The sequence below is a fragment of the Orcinus orca genome, chromosome 18 (assembly GCF_937001465.1).
Source record: "Orcinus orca chromosome 18, mOrcOrc1.1, whole genome shotgun sequence".
Taxonomy (NCBI): domain Eukaryota; kingdom Metazoa; phylum Chordata; class Mammalia; order Artiodactyla; family Delphinidae; genus Orcinus; species Orcinus orca.
In genome coordinates, this window is record NC_064576.1 from 16627784 (window position 1) to 16642147 (window position 14364).

The 14364-nt window shown below is 35.4% G+C and overlaps 1 protein-coding gene across 1 annotated transcript in view; it reads right to left on the reverse strand.

The window, feature by feature from the left end:
• Positions 1-547: 547 nt before the first annotated feature.
• GPC5 (glypican 5) overlaps positions 548-14364 on the reverse strand; it is a 1376579-nt gene continuing 1362762 nt past the window's right edge. The window contains exon 8 of the mRNA XM_004283463.3: positions 548-1498. Within this exon, the coding sequence (XP_004283511.1) occupies positions 1341-1498 (158 nt within the window). The 3' untranslated portion in view covers positions 548-1340. The remainder of the gene's footprint in view (positions 1499-14364) is intronic.

Below are 14364 nucleotides of genomic sequence, written 5' to 3' on the forward strand. Positions count from 1 at the left end.
AACCTGAGGGAGAACAGGGTTTGATCATATAGAGTTTCCTCATTTGGACAGGTTGATTTCATCTCGTGAATCTTTGCTGTTGATCGAGTCCCCTTCAGTTCTTTTACAGAGGCCATTTCAAATCCTTTTGAATTTTTTTTTAAAATTTTATAAGTTCAGCACTTCTCTTTTCTATTCTGTCACTTTGTATTAATTATATTTCCTGGCTATCAACTGGATGTGATACTTCTTAATAAAAGCTGACTTATCTCTTCCTCCTAAGTACAGTGATAGACACATCCTAATCAGTGCCTGCTGAGGCACCTTATCACAACTGGGAAATCAGGGACTGTGGATTAGCAGCTCTGCTAATGTGAAAATAGGAAAAGAGCTAAAACAGTTCATGCCATATTTTCTGTATTAGTACATCTTTAGATATTCATAGGAACCTTAGAAATGTATAGACAATTGTTTGTTCAATATCAAGTTTAAAAAAACAGCAAATAATATTTTGAAAATGGATGAAAATATCATTTTTCCAGGAGAAAATGATCAATATTCTTTAAAGTTTTCCACCAAATAATTAACAGCTTTATTAGCGATATTCCTAGAGCAGGCGTGTGTTTGCAATGTAGCTAAAGCCATTCGGCAAAGAGAGAGGAGAGAACAGAGTCACAATACCAGAGATGCATTTTGTATATAATGGGATACAAATCAGATGTTATCAAAATACTCAGCTTTAAGGTTTGTCAGTGGCTAAGTTACAGTGGATAAAAGTTATCAAGCATCTTCAATGAAATTGCATGAAATGCCCCTCGGCAATCTACTCTATAACTTATAGTCTTTCAGTAATTTCTTTCTGTAACTTGCAAAATGGAAGAATCTCTTGAAAATGCATGCATACTACTTGCCATTGTTTGTTTTGATTCATTTAATGGAATTCTAATTCCAGTATTTTAAGAAACACTATGTACTGTTTTCAGTGTCCTGAAAATATACCTTCGATTTAAAACATTTTTCTTTTAAAAAGGAAGAGGTTGGAATTGAGGATAATAAAATTACAGATATACTAAATCCTTCTTACGCAAAGTCACTTCCGTGCTCTTCACATATGCAGGTTTGTTAGAATTTAAGAATGTTTAAATTAGATTCAAAGAAGACATGTTTTCAAACAGTCTTTCATTTAAACGTTGATTTTTAGATACTTTGTGAACGTACCAACTTGGCTTCTAAGTTAGTGTGACATACCTTTTCATAAATATAATTGTTACATTTGAAAAGATCTCTTATTCCACTTGGAGAAAGAGAGGGGAGAAGTTAAGACTCTAATAAGACATATATATCAGGGCAGAAGAGTTCAGTTACCAAAGCCCAGGAAGTAACATCACTGCACCCATCAGAGCCAATGCCATAGTTTCAGTTGTTGCTGTACATCCTGCTCCAGTTGTGTCTAAAGTACTACTACCGTCTGTTTGATGGATTTGCTTTACATCACTGAGGTTCATCTCATCTGGCATCCCTGTAGAGGCAAATAAGAAAAAACAGGATGATGGATAACTAACTCACCATGAGACATCTAGAACAGCTCTTAAGCCAACTCATGGACCCCATTGTTTTATTCTTTTTGTGTAGCATTTACTGTGTGTTTCACCTAACTCTAAAAGATGAATATGACCCATACTTCTGCTCTTCTTAAATTGGAAGGTACAGGACCTTGAGTGGGAGTGTTCAGAAACTTTATAAGAACAAAGCAAAGCACTTTCCAGCTTTTTAAAGCACTTGGAATGTTTCTCTAAATGTTATTGAAGTAAAGCAATTTAATTTAAATGAGCTGAGGTATAGCATTATTGCTTGTCCCAGAGATGTAACAACTGTAGGAACTGTGTGAAATCTTTTCTTACGAAAATAAAACCATGTAAGGAGAAATAATTAAGTAGGACATTTTTAAGAAATAAAATTTATACAGATCATATTTTGTATTAGGCTAAACTTTGCATAGGATCCTTATTGAAATATATCAAAGAATAATAACACATATTAAATATTATCTTTTATATACATGCAGAGCTATGGGGATACAGGTATAGTCAATAGATCAAAGAATTTGTTAGTAGGATGGATTGTGGCTTGAAGTTAGGGATGAAGTGTTTGATTAAAGAAAAAAAATGTGCAAAGTTACAGACCAAGATCTAGTCACATCCTGGTTATTACTTCTGTGTGTTGTAAAACCTGACAAACTGAGGAGACCAGTTCTCAAATTATTGGGAATGAAATAGTTATTTTCTTAAAGAAGTTTACCTTACTATGGTATACCTAGGGAATTACTGATTTATCAGTTACTATCTAGTGCCACCAGTGTGTTGAGACTGTAAGACTGTCTGGATTATCCCATGGCATGCCACCATCAGTCACAATTAACAAGTTTAAATTCAGTGTTACCACAGCCACAAATATTGACATCGTAATTACAGTGAGACTGGAAAAACAAAGCTTCATATAAGGAAGAGTCAATATTTATGTAATTAGGTCAATACATATATATAATTCAAAGGTAAACTCTACTGCATTTAGGGATGAGAGCATTAAAACGAAGCTCAGCTCTACTGATCTGACATATTGATTTTACAGTCTGAGCTCTTGCATTATTATTCATTGTCTGGGTACTTGTTTTGCCCTTCTGTGTCATTAGGCAAGATGAATAAACTAGCAATTCCTTTTTTTTATGGGGACTGGAGTGGAGTGTGAATATTTTAGTCATGGTTTTATACTCCTTGTTATGCTACAGTATAACAAGGAGCTATGCAGACTCTAGGCAATTAAAATTTTTTTTCCAAGATAACTACATAAATTTGAGCTTTAAGGGATTTACTTTTCTTTTTAAAAGCACTGTGAGGAGGTGCCTGGATTGGATTCATGAATAACTTTTCCTTATACCTTCCTGAGCTGGTATTTTCCTCATTCATTCATGAGCCAGGCACTGGTCTGGGTTCAGGGGGTACCATGGTGAGTACAGATATGAAAATAGAAACATGTTAAATCTTCTGCCTGCAAGTCAGGCAGTGCTAGGAGGGATATCCCATCTTCAGTCAGATGCCATTTTAACATCAGAGGTAGAGATTTGATAGTTCTAAGGATGATGGTCCCTTGAGATAAGAATTATATGAAAAGAAAAAAGATTCCTTGAGGAAAGGAATTTAATTAACTAAGTGTGTAAATTGTACCAAAGCTCAACCAAAGACCCATAAAAGAAAAATTGGTTTGGAGATTTCTCACATTAATAAACAAAAATGAAGTAATTTAAAATAACCTTTTCTACGCATAATAGTGACACACAAAGATGACAATAAATTCATATTTCTGCCTTTGGTGGCTTACAGTCTGGCGGGGGAAGACAGATAGCCATGCTATTACAAAAACAAATGTAATATTAAAACTCAGGCACATGCCTGATGGTTGGTGCTATGAAGTGATACAATCTTATACAAGATGAGGTGTCAATTATATACTGACTGGTTGACAAAGGCAGGACAGAGAGGCGATGACGTCAGTTTGGCAAGGATTAACCCTTTATCAAGGAAGATTGCCAAAATATACCAAAAGTGTTTAAAATGTACACTTACCTAGACCCCAAAGTTCCACTTTAATGGAGAAATTCCATGGGAATAATTTTTAAAATATGCACATATGTATTCACAAAATGTTAATCTGTGCGTTGTTAGTGCCATTAAGTGTCCATTAGTAGAGAACTAGGTTAACAAAAGTGTATTCACTTATTTTAAAAGATTCAAAAAGTAGATATTGGTACATAAAAATGTCTTAATATAATTTTATACACATATTTTCATGGTCTTTAAGAATCTGAACTCTGTTAGTCTATGGCTGCCTTTCTTTGAGAGTACGGAATCTGTCATTAATTTCTGTATTCACCTAGTAAGTATTTAGTAATAACTAGGTGAATTAATAAATTTATCAATTTAATCCAGGGCAGAGAATTACAAAACTGTAAAAATACATTTCTGCAATTCAGTTTGATCCCCGCCCCAGTTTTATTGAGGTATAATAGATATATAATAGATATATAGCATTATTGCTTGTCCCAGAGATGTAACAACTGTAGGAACTGTGTGGAATATTTTCTAATGAAAATAAAACCATGTAAGGAGAAATAAGTAGGACATTTTTAAGAAATAAACTTTATACAGATCATATTTCTCACTTAGCACTTTCAAGTATATAATTCAGTATTAATCACTGTAATCACCATGCTCTACATTAGCTATCCAGAACTTATTTATCTTATAACTGGAAGTTTGTACCCTATGAACAACATCTCATGTCCCCCCCACATTCCAGTCCTTGGCAGTCACGAATCTACTCTGTTTCTATGAGTTTGGCTTTTTTAAAGTTATACGTATAAGTGATATCATATGGTATTTGTCTTTCTCTGACTTATTTCACTTGGCATAATGCCCCCAAACTTCATCTAAGTTGTAGCAAATGGCTGGGTTTTCTTTTTTCTCATGGCTGAATACTATTCTATTGTTTTCATATACAATACATCTTCTTTATCCATTCATTCATTGACAACTGTTAGGCTGTTTCCATATCTTGGCTATTGTGATTAATGCTGCAATGAACATGGGAGTGCAGATATCCCTTCAAGATCCGGTCTTCATTTCTTTTGGGTATATATCCAGATGTGGAATTCCTAGATCATATGGTAATTCCATATTTTAATTTTTTAGGGAAACTTCATACTGTTTTCCATAGCGGCTCTACCAATTTACATTCCCACAAAGAGTGCACAAGGGTTCCCCTTTCTCCACATCCTTGTCAACACTTATCATTTGTCTTTTTTGATAATAGCCATTCTAACAGGTGTGAGGTGATATCTCATTGTTTCTGTTTGTTTGTTTTGGTTTTTTGTTTTTCTTTGGCCACACAGTGCGGCATGTGGGATCTTAGTTCCCTGACCAGGGATTGAACCTGTGCCCCCTGTAGTGGGAGTCTTAACTACTGGACCACCAGGGAAGTCTCATTGTGGTTTTGATTTGTACTTTCCTGATAATTTGTGCTGTTGAGCATCTTTTCATGTACCTGTTCACCATTTGTATGTATTTGGAAAAGTGTCTATTTAGTTTCTCAAATTCAGTCTCTTTTAATATAAAGGCATAGAATTATATTACAGCAACACCAAGTGTAGAATAAAATATTAGAATTAGATGTGAACTTAGAATTTTCATCTAAGAAGAAAAGTGAATGTAATGGAAAAGATTCAGTATGAGAATATTAACTTAGCAAATACTTGTTAAATAAAGTTGCTATGGATCTTGTTATGTTAAATAAAAACTATTACCCTTGGTCATTACTTGCTGGACTTGGATGGTCATTTATACCCAAATCAGTCATATTGGTAGGACATTTAGGAGTCTAATAAATCTGATATGGCTTATATAACAATTTACCAATTTTATTAGTCATTACTCCATTCTTATCTCCCAGGAAATATGATTGATAGTTCCACCCAGGGTACTGAGTCACTTGAATCTAGGATACATCCTGAAAAATGCTGAGTAATTTTCCAGTTTTCCTTGGGGGCTTCCATGTAATCCAATAACAAAAGCAGAGTAATTGTATTTTTGAAGAGAAAAGGTCCATGGTAATCATGAACACCCTAACTGAAGGTGGTCTCTGTGATTATATATTTGACTTTCAGACAGTCTGACTAGTAAATGGGGCTATTTGCATGACAACCTCTTCCATTCTCTACGGGCAAATGTCTGAGATTTATTTACAGTCCCATTGGTCAACCCTTTATAGCCATGAGTAGTCTTCCGTTTTGACAGTTGTGTAAGAATAATGAAGTAATTCTAATTGCTAATAAATTAAACAATGGATTAAAACATTAATGGGAGATTCTGACTATAAACCAAAGTTTACTTTAAAGTAGTATGATGTATTAAGATATTTCAGCTCTGGGTAATGTTGGGGATTGTTATTTATTTGTTACTGCATCAAATGAATTATTGGTTATTCTCCAATAATTAATGATAAATAGATTTTATTTTTCAGGATAGAGTTGGTAGCAGAGAAAATATTGTTTGGATCTTTTTTCAGTTCCTGATGCTATTTTTTTTTAACATCTTTATTGGAGTATAATTGCTTTACGTTGTTGGTTTCTGCTGTATAACAAAGTGAATCAGCTATACGTATACATATATCCCCATATCACCTCTCTCTTGAGTCTCCCTCCCACCCTCCCTATCCCACCCCTCCAGGTGGTCACAAAGCACAGAGCTGATCTCCCTGTGCTATGCGGCTGCTTCCCACTAGCTATCAATTTTACATTTGGTAGTGTACATAGGTCAATGTCGCTCTCTCACTTCATCCCAGCTTACCCTTCCCCATCCCCATGTCCTCAAGTCCATTTTCGACATCTTCATCTTTATTCCTGTCCTGCCCCTAGGTTCTTCAGAAACATTTTTTTTTTTAGATTCCATATATATACGGTATTTGTTTTTCTCTTTCTGACATATTTCACTCTGTGTGACAGACTCTAGGTTCAACCACCTCACTACAGATAACTCAATTTCATTTCTTTTTATGGCTGAGTAATATTCCATTGTATATATGTGCCAAATCTTTATCCATTCATCTGTCGATGGACACTTAGGTTGCTTAGATGTCCTGGCTATTGTAAATAGTGCTGCAATGAACATTGTGGTACATGAGTCTTTTTGAATTATGGTTTTCTCAGGGTATATGCCGAGTAGTGGGATTGCTGGGTCATATGGTAGTTCTATTTTTAGTTTTTTAAGGAACCTCCATACTGCTCTCCATAGTGGCTGTATCAATTGACATTCCTACCAGCAGTGCAAGAGGATTCCCTTTTCTCCACACCCTCTCCAGCATTTATTGTTTGTAGATTTTTGTTGATGGCCATTCTAACCAGTGTGAGGTGATACCTCATTGTAGTTTTTATTTGCATTTCTCTGATGATCAGTGATGTTGAGCATCCTTTCATGTGTTTGTTGGCAATCCGTATATCTTCTTTGGAGAAATGTCTATTTAGGTCTTCTGCCCATTTTTGGATTGAGTTGTTTGTTTTTTTGATATTGAGCTGCATGAACTACTTGTAAATTTTGGAGAGTAATCCTTTGCCAGGTGCTTCGTTTGCAAATATTTTCTCCCATTCTGAGGGTTGTCTTTTCATCTTGTTTATGGTTCCCTATGCTGTGCAAAAGCTTTGAAGTTTCATTAGGTCCCATTTGTTTATTTTTGTTTTTATTACCATTTCTCTAGGAGGTGGGTCAAAAAGGATCTTGGTGTGATTTATGTCAAAGAGTGTTCTTCCTATGTTTTCCTCTAAGAGTTTTATATTGTCTGGCGTTACATTTAGGTCTTTAATCCATTTTGAGTTTATTTTTGTGTATGGTGTTAGGGAGTGTTCTAATTTCGTTCTTTTACATGTAGCTGTCCAATTTTCCCAGCACCACTTATTGAAGAGGCTATCTTTTCTCCATATATTCTTGGAGGTATATTCTTGCCTCCTTTACCAAAGGTAAGTCGACCATATGTCTGTGGGTTTATCTCTGGGCTTCCTATCCTTTTCCATTGATCTATATTTCTGTATTTTTGCCAGTACCATACTGTCTTGATTACTGTAGCTTTGTAGTATAGTCTGAAGTTCAGGAACCTGATTCCTCCAGCTCCATTTTTCTTTTTCAAGATTGCTTTGGCAATTTGGGGTCTTTTGTGTTTCTGTACAAATTGTGAAAATTTTTTGTTCTAGTTCTATGAAAAGTGCCATTGGTAGTTTGATAGGGATTGTATTGAATCTGTAGATTGCTTTAGGTAGTAGAGTCATTTTCTCAGTATTGATTGATTCTTCCAATCCAAGAACATGGTATATCTCTCCATCTGTTGGTATCACCTTTAATTTCTTTCATCAGTGTCTTATAGTTTTCTGCATACAGCTATTTTGTCTCCTTAGGTAGGTTTATCCCTAGGTATTTTATTCTTTCGGCTGCAGTGGTAAATGGGAATGTTTCCTTAATTTCTCTTTCAGATATTTCATCATCATTGTATAGGAATGCAAGAGATTTCTGTGCATTAACTTTTTATTCTATTACTTTACCAAATTCATTGATTACCTCTAGTAGTTTTCTGGTAGCATCTTAAGATTCTCTAGGTATAGTATCATGTCATCTGCAAACAGTGACAATTTTACTTCTTTTCTGATTTGGATTCCTTTTATTTCTTTTTCTTCTCCAATTGCTGTGGCTAAAACTTCCAAAACTATGTTGAATAATAGTGGTGACAGTGGGCAACCTTATCTTGTTCCTGATCTTAGTGTAAATGGTTTCAGTTTTTCACCAGTGAGAGCGATGCTGGTTGTGGGTTTGTCATATATAGCCTTTATTATGTTGAGGTCAGTTCCCTCTGTGCCTACTTTCTGGAGAGCTTTGATCATAAATGGGTGTTGAATTTTGTCAAAAGCTTTTCCTGCATCTATTGAGATGATCATATGGTTTTTATCCGCCAGTTTGTTAATATGGTGTATCACATTGATTGATTTGCATATACTGAAGAATTCTTGCATTGCTGGGATAAACCCCATTTGATCATGGTGTATGATCCTTTTAATGTGCTGCTGAATTCTGTTTGCTAGTATTTTGTTGAGGAATTTTGCATCTATGTTCTTCAGTGATATTGGTCTATAGTTTTCTTTTTTTGTGACATCTTTGTCTGGTTTTGATATCAGGGTGATGGTGGCCTCGTAGAATGAGTTTGGGAGTGTTCCTCTTTCTGCTATATTTTGGAAGAGTTTGAGAAGGATAGGTGTTAGCTCTTCTCTAAATGTTTGATGGAATTCGCCTGTGAAGCATCTGGGTCTGGGCTTTTGTTTGTTCGATGATTTTTAGTCACAGTTTCAATTTCAGGGCTTGTGATTAGTCTGTTTATATTTTCTATTTCTTCCTGGTTCAGTCTTGGAAGGTTGTGCTTTTCTAAGAATTTGTCCATTTCTTCCAGGTTGTCCATTTTATTGGCATATAGTTGCTTGTAGTAATCTCTCAAGATCCTTTGTATTTCTGCAGTGTCAGTTGTTACTTCTCCTTTTTCATTTCTTTTTTATTTATTTACTTTTTTGTGGTATGCAGGCCTTTCACTGTTGTGGCCTCTCCCATTGTGGAGCACAGGCTCTGGATGCACAGGCTCAGCGGCCATGGCTCACGGGCCCAGCCGCTCCGTGGCATGTGGGATCTTCCCGGACCGGGGCACGAACCCGTGTCCCCTGCATTGGCAGGCGGACTCTCAACCCCTGCGCCACCAGGGAAGCCCTCCTTTTTCATTTCTAATTCCATTGATTTGAGTCTTCTCTCTTTTTTTCTTGATGAGTCTGGCTAATGGTTTATCATTTTTTTTTTATCTTCTCAGAGAATGAGCTTTTAGTTTTATCAATCTTTGCTGTTGTTTCCTTAATTTATTTTTCATCTGATTTTTATGATTTATTTCCTTCTGCTAACATTGGGTTTTTTTGGTTCTTCTTTCTCTATTTGCTTTAGGTGTAAGGTTAGGTTGTTTATTTGAGATTTTTCTTGTTTCTTGAGGTAGGATTGTATTGCTATAAACTTCCCTCTTAGAACTGTTTTGCTGCTTTTGGTTTTGGATTGTCATGTTTTCATTGTCATTTGTTTCTAGGTAGTTTTTGATTTCCTCTTTGATTTCTTCAATGATCTCTCGGTTATTTAGTAGTGTATTGTTTAGCCTCCATGTGTTTGTATTTTTTACAGTTTTTTTTTTTTTTTAACTGTAATTGATATCAAGCCTCATAACGTTGTGGTCAGAAAAGACACTTGTTACAATTTCAGTTTTCTTAAATTAACCAAGGCTTGATTTGTGACCCAAGATATAGTCTATCCTGGAGATTGTTCCAGGTGCACTGTTGTTTTTGGATGGAATGTCCTATAAATATTATTTAAGTCCATCTTCTTTAGTGTGTCATTTAAAGCTTGTATTCCCTTATTTATTTTCATTTTGGATGATTTGTCCATTGGTGAGTTGGGGTGTTAAAGTCCCCTACTATGATTGTGTTACAGTCTATTTCCCCTTTTATGGCTGTTAGCATTTGCCTCATGTATTGAGGTACTTGTATGTTGGGTACATAAATATTTACAATTGTTATCTCTTCTTGGATTGATCCCTTGATCATCATGTAGTGTCCTTCTTTGTCTCTTGTAATAGTCTTTATTTTAAAGTCTATTTTGTCTGATATGAGAATTGCTACTCCATCTTTCTTCTGATTTCCATTTTCATGGAATATCTTTTTCCATCCCCTCACTTTCAGTCTGTATATGTCCCTAGGTCTGAAGTGGGTCTCTTGTAGACAGCATATATATGGGTCTTGTTTTTGTATCCATCCAGTGAGCCTGTGTCTTTTGGTTGGAGTATTTAATCCATTTACATTTAAGTTAGTTATCCATATGTATGCTCCTCTTACCATTTTCTTAATTGTTTTGGGTTTGTTATTGTAGGTCTTTCCTTCTCTTATGTTTCCTTCCTAGAGAGGTTCCGTTAGGCTTTTTTGTAAAGCTGGTTTGGTGGTGCTGAATTCTCTTGGCTTTTACTTGCCTGTAAAGATTTTAATTCCTCTGTCGAAACTGAATGAGATCCTTGCTGGGTAGACTAATGTTGGTTGCAGGTTTTTCCCTTTCATCACTTTAAATATGTCCTGCTACTGCCTTCTTGCTTTCAGAGTTTCTGCTGAAAGATCAGCTGTTAACCTTATGGCGATTCCCTTGTATGTTATTTGTTGCTTTTCCCTTGCTGCTTTTAATATTTTTTCTTTGTATTTAATTTTTGATAGTTTGATTAATATGTGTCTTGGTATGTTTCTCCTTGGATTTATCCTGTATGGAACTCTCTGTGCTTCCTGGACTTGACTGACTCTTTCCTTTCTCATATTAGGGCAGTTTTCCACTATAATCTCTTCAAATAATTTCTCAGTCCCTTTCTTTTTCTCTTCTTCTTCTGGAACCGCTATAATTCGAATGTTGTTGTGTTTAATGTTGTCCCATGGGTCTCTGAAACTATCTTAAATTCTTTTCATTCTTTTTTCTTTATTCTGGTCTGCTGTAGTTTTTTCCACTATTTTATCTTCCAGGTCACTTATCCGTTCTTCTACCTCAGTTATTCTGTTTACCCTTCTAGAGAATTTTAAATTTCATTTATCATGTTGCCCATCACTGTCTGTTTGCTCTTTAGTTCTTCTATATCCTTGTTAGATGTTTCTTGTATTTTCTCCATTCTATTTCCAAGATTTTGGATCATCTTTACTATCATTACTCTGAATTCTTTTTCAGGTAGACTGCTTATTTCCTCTTCATTTGTTTGTTCTGGTGGGTTTTTACCTTGCTCCTTCATCTGCTGTGTATTTCTCTGTCTTCTCATTTTTCTTAACTTACTGTGTTTGGGGTCTCCTTTTCACAGGCTGCAGGTTTGTAGTTCCCATTGTTTTTGGTGTCTGCCCACAGTGGGTATGGTTGGTTCAGTGGGTTGTGTAGGTTTCCTGGTGGCGGGGACTAGTGCCGGTGATCCTATGGATGAGGTTGTATCTTGTCTTTCTCGTGGGCAAGACTACATCCGGTGGCGTGCTTTGGGGTGTTTGTGAACTTCTTATGATTTTAGGCAGCCTCTCTGCTAATAGGTGGGGTTGTTTCCCTGTCTTGATACTTGTTTGGCATGGGGTGTCCAGTACTGGAGCTTGCTAGTTGTTGAGTTGAGCTGGATCTTAGCCTTGAGATGGAGATCTGTGTGAGAGCTCTCGCTGACTGATATTACGTGGGGCCGGGAAGTCTCTGGTGGACCAATGTCCTGAACTCGGTTTTCCCACCTCAGAGGCTCAGGCCTGACACCCCGCCAGAGCACCAAGACCCTATCAGCCACACGGCCAGGTATGTGGGGAGTTTCTTGCCTTTTGAGAATTCTGAGGCCTTCTGCCAGTGTTCAGTAGGTGTTCTGTAGGAGTTGTTCCACATGTAGATGTATTTTTGATGTATTCGTGAGGAGGAAGGTGATCTCCACTTCTTACTCCTCTGCCATTTTTTTTTTTTTTTTTTTTTTTGCAGTACACGGGCCTCTCACTGTTGTGGCCTCTCCTGTTGCGGAGCACAGGCTCCAGATGCACAGGCTCAGTGGCCATGGCTCATGGGCCTAGCCGCTCTGCTGCATGTGGGATCTTCCCGGACTGGGGCACGAACCCGTGTCCCCTGCATCAGCAGGCGGACTCAACCACTGCACCACCAGGGAAGCCCTCCTCTGCCATTTTGAAGGTCCTCTTCCCCTGATGTTATTTTGTATTCCATAATGATCATCCAGAACTTTTTCCTCAGTTTGTTTTATTGATTTTTGAAGACTTTAGAAAGGAAACATACATCTCATATAAAAAAAAGCCAAATTATTTTAAGCTATTTTATAATATTACTATTGTGGGTTTTTTAAACGATTATTGTGAAATTTCTTCTAGAAATAATTTTTCAATAGAAAATTTAAAATGCCATTCTTTGTGCAATTGGTAATAAAAACCAAATAATAAAAGTAAGTCTATTAAATATACTAGTTCTCATTTATATACTACCGACCTTAGTTATAAGAATTTACAGGTATTGGAACTATTATAATTAATGCTTCTGAAAATTATTTTTAAAGAGTGTAAGACTTATCAAATATTCCTAGTTAATCACAAAATATTTGTAGTTCCTCAGTTAGTAATAATATGGGGTTAAACACTACCAAAAATTAAGATAATAAAATATCTATACCTAGACACATAGTAGTAATAGTCAATGGTATCAAAAATAGGAAGATTTTAAAGCACTCAGAGAAAGGACAGGTTCCTTTGAACAGAACAAAATACCTGTATTGCATTAATTTTCAAGAGCAATAATAGAAGTTAAAATTCAATTTTTTTTCTAATTATGAAAGAATATATAATTCTATAAAGAGTTAAACTATATGGAAGAAATAAAGGTAAAAGTAAAGGTATTTTAACAAAAAGTGTTTTTAATACTCCCCAAACAATTCTAAAATCATTGTTAAAGAATATATGTAAAAATATAAGAAAATAAGCACAAATAAAGGAGTGGGATGAACGTTATAATAGTGTTCAAAATAATTGGCAAACATCTTGGTTACTGTATATAAGTGTGTTGGTTAAGTAAACAACAACAAAATGGTTAATTTTGATATAATTTTAAGAGATATAATTAAAATACTTGAAAGCAATTGTTAAAACATTCTAAAGTATTTGTATGTTTGGGAAGAAATGAGAAATATCAACTTAAGGTTTTGTCAAGACCACTATGTATTTTAATGAAAGTTAAAAATTCAAGCCTAAGAACTTAAAAAATTCATATGGAATATATATGTTCCTAATCCATTAAGGCAAAGAGGATTAATAAAATTTAATGGAAGTCAGAAAAGAATAAACACACAAACAAATATGCCTGGCAAATAGAAAGCACAAAATCAGATGTTAAAACAATATGCAAATAATTCAATAATCTCTAAATGAAATGAACTGAATAAAATTAGAAAGGAGACACTCAGTTTGGATTTCAAAAGGAATTTAGCCGCATAACAAAATGATACATAAAGGGTGAGAGTAAATGTTTGTAAAAACACACTTCAAGCAAATAATAACCAAAAGAAAGGTGATGTCATTATATTAATAAAAGATAAAATAGGTTTTGAGCATTAAAAAGGATAAAGAAGGTCTTTATATAATAACAAAAGAAATAATTTGACATATAGATATAACAATTCTGAGCCTATCTTACTTTAGCATATTCTCAAAATAAATCGATATTAATAAAGGAAAATAATTGGGTAAAATAATAAAGCAAAATGGACACATATACATTCAGTGGGGGATTTTAACCATGCTATCTTATTAATTAATAGCTCAGGCAGATGAAAATTAGTGAAGATATGGATGACTTAGTCATCAGAATCTTTGGGGCAAGAAAAGGAGAACTCCACTGCCTTCTAGCCTTGGTTCTAGTAACAATACTAGTATCTCTTTGCCCTACATCCCCATTCCTTCACATGCAAAGAGAACAGATTGCCCTGATTCCTAAGTTGGGAAGAGCCAGAATGCTGAGCTTTTGGATTTCTCATCCTCTTTTGGATTTTCTTGCCCACAGTAAGGATGCATTCTTCCTGCTCTTCACCACGGCATAAGTTGAAGTCACCTTTTGCTGCAGGGAGGACCTGTAATTTTCTAGCTATGCTTCTGACTTGACAGTAATTCTTGGATGAAATAATAGGTGTCATATGTCAGGACATTCTCTAGTCTAGCTTTTAACAATAAAATGTTTTTATCTG